The sequence below is a fragment of the Capsicum annuum genome, chromosome 10, assembly GCF_002878395.1.
Source record: "Capsicum annuum cultivar UCD-10X-F1 chromosome 10, UCD10Xv1.1, whole genome shotgun sequence".
NCBI lineage: Eukaryota > Viridiplantae > Streptophyta > Magnoliopsida > Solanales > Solanaceae > Capsicum > Capsicum annuum.
In genome coordinates, this window is record NC_061120.1 from 8,856,013 (window position 1) to 8,861,723 (window position 5,711).

The following is a 5,711-nucleotide window of genomic DNA, read 5'->3' on the forward strand; positions in this document are numbered from 1 at the left end:
TTTTTTGCATTGTAATTGGAATATTCTTTATCTTAGATGCCGATCAATATAATGAGATAAACATTATAAAAGACTATAGTTTAAATCTCAACGACAAAAAATATTAGGTGATTAGAAATGAAAATAGGACGTAGGTAGGATAGGACAGGTCAATTAAGTCTTTCCGTACCAAAAATTCACCCAACGGAGCCAAGTAGGTTCAAAAGGATTGGATGAATTTTTTATATAGTAATTGTTGAATGTCCTTTTGCATTTTCACGTGCTTTTTTTAAGTGAAACTTCTGACTTAATCATTACTTTACGTCGTGAGTATATTCGCTCAATTTCATATACTTTAATTTTGTAAACATATAAAGGTCAGACTATTTCTTTCTATTTGTCTTAACTTTATAGACGGAGTTGTCCCATAAATAAGGGTAGATCTATTTTAAACATATGGTGCTCCGACATCAGTTAAATTTTAATTTTATAAGAAATATATAAAAATTTGTATAAGATGGAAAGATGCACCCAGGAAACTAAAAAAAATAACTGAGTACTTTGATTTTGAGGTGGAACTTTAAAACTTTCGGTGTTAATATGAGTGTTCAAACCTCCCCAAATACCCATAATTTCTAAATTCTGAGTCCGTTGCTGCACGTAAAATAGGAGATAGAAGACATCCATGATCCCTAAATTTTGAGCTCGCTAATACCCATAGAACAGGAGATAGGAGATACCAATAAGGTGTACGCAAGCTTATTCTTACATCATCAACTCATCTTTATTAAAAAAAACTTTTTTTTGGCTTGGTCATATCTTAAAAGATAAATTATTGATAGTAAAAGTAATTGTGACGATAGAATACTACACTATACACGCAAAAAAAACAAAAAAGGAATGCTAACATTAGTGTTTTAATTAGTCATAAAAAAGAAGTTACAATTGAATATATTTATGGATATCGAGTCAACCCCATCCTACTCGACATTGATTCATGATTGAGAGTGATTAGCAATCTCACCATTTACTTAATTGATAGTTATTATCCTATAAATAATGACATAATTTTCTCATAAAATAATTAGAATTCAATTGGTTATATAGAACTAGCTAGAGTTCATTTGCATACGTGATCTTAGGAGTCGCCTTTGTTAGGGAGTGTTTTACCTCTCGACGTAAGACTTCTCCATACAAATTTAGATTAGTTGACCCCTTACAAATATCGACTAAAAGGTCAGTCTGGTATAATAAAGCTTCCGCTATGCGTAGGGTTTGGGAAAAGGCCTTACCACAAGAGTGTATTGTTCGCAGTCTTATCAGGGGAGGACCTACATTATTTTTTGGGGTGCTCCGGCACCCAGTAAAACCGATGCGGAATAGGTATAATTACATAGAAAATATACAAAAATAGATAGAAAACATATAAAAGCACTCATCAAAACAAAAAATTAGTTGGGTCCATTGATATTTAAATTGATCCTAAGGTTTTCCACTAGAAGGGTGTCTTGAGTTCAAACCTTGTTGAGACAATTTATTTACTTTTTTCGGCTTTTAAATTTTTAAAGCTTAGGTGGTACAATTGGAATAAGGTCAAAATATAACCTGACATGCAAGGTTTTGTTTCTTGCGTATATCATAGTGAGTCGATTTCTTAAATTGTCATTCAACTATATTCTATAATATTTTTTACATCCTATACTTACTCGTTCACTATTTTCACATCTTCGAGGATCCTAATTTGGAAAAATAACATAAACATACATCTTAACTTTCCATTTTACACAAATTTCCACATTTATAAAATAATTTAAAAAATTCAAACTAATTATGTATCTTCATTGGATGTATCGGGAGCTAATTATGTATTTTGACAGACTCAAAATCAGAAAAATGTATCGGGAGCTAATTATGTATTTTTACAAAAGAAAAAATATATTTTCGTTGGATGTATCAAGAGTTAATTATGTATCTCAACAAATCCACAATTGAGATTTCAATAATTATACAAATGTCGACATTTTCTGTTATTAAGCTCCAACCTGTCGGGATTTATGTTGTTTGCTCTACTAATTTCCCTTCACTTTTTCGTCTCATAGTTGAGCACAAATCACGTTGTGATCCTATACTTTTTCGTTGTGATTGTCATCGCTTTTTCCTCTCATATGAAATTTTTGTACTATCAGTATATATAAGATAAACTCGCATCTATAAATAAATTTGATTTCTTTTCTCTTTTTTTCTCCAAATAAAATAAATAATCACAAGAAACTCCCACAAGAGCAATAAATAAAAGGAAAAGTTCAAGTATGGAAAACTACAACCAATGACCTTAGCTTGAAAATTGATGGTCTTGAACCTTTGACCTTCCTCGCTCGCCCGTGGACAAACTTTCAAGGACAAAATTTTTACACTTGAAATTTTGCCCACGGAACAAACGAGAACAAAATTTAAAACCACCCACCTCTAAGGCCATTTTTATAAATCATTCGTTAATAAAAGAATTATTACATACAGGTCCAATTATAATGATATATTTATGTAAATGAAAGTATTACATAAGAAAGGACCAAAATAAATTTTAAAAAAATAAATAAAAAATCAATATCATTCATCATTCATATACTTAACATCATTATTATCATTAGTAAAGTGGTAATCACCATTAGAATTGTTGAACTTTGATTACCTCTTGTAGAATTGCTCTTTTTTTCATCATTTTTGACTTGAGGTTGAATAACATTTTTGCAATCTAGACCTTCTTTGTCCTCTTTGCACATATTTGAAAAAAGTCCAGGTGGATATTTGCCATAAAGATTAATGTAATTAAACATAGTCACAGCACATCCATTTTGCACATTATTTAGCTCTTTTGCATGTTTGCATGCTAATTGCTTGAATGCATTGCAACATATTGTTGAATTGTAGTTAGGTCCTTTGCATTGGCTAGTTATTATGGTGTAGTTTTCCCTCTCAAAATCAATGGGACAATCTTTGTGAAAAAAGAAAAAAAGAGAATAAAGTCAGTGACGAGAGATAAAATTTTCACTAAAAAGTCAGATTCAAGATATAATAATGAAATAAATACAGAAAAAAGTCACATGAATTGATAGTTTATAATGAGGAAGCCAACACAAACAGGGGCGGAGCCAGCCTTTGACAAGGGATTCTTCGGAGAAAAATGATACTATTTATGCATGGCTAAAGTTATATATATATATATATATATATTTATATATTTTTTTTGAACCCCTTCAACTAATTTTTCTTCAAACTTTGAACCCTTTAGTTGAAATTTTGACTCTGCCTCTTATTTACACACGCGATTAGAAGCCAATGAACCTTCAGAGGGGCAAGGGCATTAAATTTAGTCAAGAAAAATATAACTCGTTCAACTTATTCAAACTTGAGCACGTTGAGCTAAATACATACATTAAATTTAGGGGGCAAGTGCACCAACAACTCATTTGAGGATCGCTATTTAAGGCATATTCAAGAATTGCAAAATTCTTACAGGGTGTCAATTTTAGGATCAAACATAAGATCTACGAGATTGAAGTTGAAAATTCGAGTTTAAATTTTCAAACTTCAAACATACGAGTCTGATGCTAGGGACCATCTAGCCAGACTTCAAATTGCTTGCATAGTTCGAACTTCAGACAATTAGATCTAAAGTTAGGCTTGACAAACCCAACTTCAAAACAATTTTCACACATAAAATGGACTACAAGGAGCAATTTTCACATTTATTCATTGTTCGATCTGTATTGCAGATCAAATAAGTTAATTACTTAAACAAACATTCAACAGGTTATGTGTCAAACCATTTTTACATGCTCAATTATAATTCTAATTCTAATAATTTAACTTATTCATTTGACACCTCGTTATCAATTTTAACTCTTAATTTCTTAGAAGCAATAATTCTTGAGAAATTAATTAATTTTCTTGAAGAAAAAACAAGCCAAAAGAAGCCTAAAACACATCAAATCATAAAAATATCTGCATGAATATGACATTTTAAAAAATCCAAAGAAGAATAAAAATAATAAACATAACAATAATATAATAAATGCATTAAATTAATACTAACTTCCTTGTTGTTGAAGAAGGGCACGTCCTGTTTGAACACGAGCCTCAAACACATCATCTATTCAAACAACAATAATAATAATTACGCCTCACTCTTTCAATAAACGTAAAAACAATCAAAACATTTTTTTTAAAAAAAACAAGAACAACATTTTTTCGTTAATATCCAAATTGAATGTATATATATATTAAAAAAGAGATCATATAAACGAAAAAAATACAATTTTTTTTTTAAATTACCTTTGATGTAGGATGGAGAAGACAAGCCAACAAAAAGGAAGAAGAGAAACAAAAAGAATAACTTTTGGAAGCCCATTAAGCTTCTCTTCTTCTTTGGCAAATATTATGAATTTTTTTCTTAATTAATCTATTTTTAATTTTATCACAATTTTGTTCAAATAAAAAGTAGAATTTTTTTATTTTTTTTGAATTTGTTTTTGTTTAGAGAGAGAAATGTTAGATGAATAAAGAGTGGAAGGTAATGAAGAGAAAAGAGAAAGACTCGGAGGAAACAAAGGACTTTTAAAGGCCGTGTAATTTGAAAGATCCAAAAAAATTTAATGTAATTTTAGTTTGCGAATTTATTCACGATTGAAAATATACTTTATTTAATCCTTTTTATTACTGAAATGACTCAATATTATCCTTTTAGAATTTAGACTAATGACAACGGGATAAAAGGGTAAATTTAGATCATTTGTAAGTTTGAGGATAAATATAATTTATTTTACAAATATATACAATTAATGTAATTTCAGTTTGGGAAACGGTTCAAATAGACCTCTGAATTATAGTATTATTAAATGCAAATATTTGCTATTTAAAAATATTTTATTTTTATCCTTATCATTATTGAAATGACTTAATATTGTCCTTTTAAACGAACGACAACAGGATAAAAGACCATCAAAGAATGTGGTGCAGCTGCTCCTCCCTTAACCAGAGGTCTCGGGTTCGAACTCTGGGTATGAAAAAATCCTTGATAGGAAGCGCTTCCTTCCAAATGGGACCCTACACGGCGCGAATCCGAATTAGTTGGACTCCAATGCGGGTACAGGCTATCGGATGAAAACCAAAAAAAAAAAGACAGTAGGATAAAAGGATAAATTTAAATCATCTATAAGATCGAGGATGAATATAATTTATTTTGCAAATGTAGATGATAAATGTAATTTTATTTTGCGAAACGGTTTAAATAAACCTCTCAACTATAGTATCATTTAATTTAAATTTATCCGCTATTCAAAAATATTTTATTAAATCCTTGTCATTATTGAAATGACTCAATACTCTCCTTTTAGACTAACGACAACAAGATAAAAGGGTAAATTTAAATCATTTGTAAGTTCGACGGTAAATATAATTTATTTTACAAATGTATGTAATAAAACTGATCAAATTTGTAAATGAACTACAGTAGTATCATTTAGAGCAAATTTATTTTTTGTTTAAAAAATATTTTATTTTTAGCGTTGTTATTACTAAATGACTCCATTTGGTCCTTCTAAGCTAACGACAACAGGATAAAAGAGTAAATTTAGATTATTTATAAGTTTTAAGGATAAATATAATTTATTTGCAAACATTAAATGTAAGTTCATTTATATTCAATTGAAAGGTAATTAAGTGTCACGAACTAT

At 29.4% G+C, this 5,711-nt stretch overlaps 1 protein-coding gene across 1 annotated transcript; it reads right to left on the reverse strand.

The window, feature by feature from the left end:
• Nucleotides 1–2,297: 2,297 nt before the first annotated feature.
• LOC107844876 (GPI-anchored protein LLG2) lies at nt 2,298–4,535 on the reverse strand. The gene is made up of 3 exons (XM_016689210.2): nt 4,312–4,535; nt 4,073–4,129; nt 2,298–2,971 (listed from the first exon to the last, which is right to left on the reverse strand). Exons 1-3 carry the CDS (start codon nt 4,385–4,387, stop codon nt 2,598–2,600), a joined length of 507 nt encoding a protein of 168 aa, XP_016544696.1. The 5' UTR covers nt 4,388–4,535; the 3' UTR covers nt 2,298–2,597.
• Nucleotides 4,536–5,711: the final 1,176 nt, after the last annotated feature.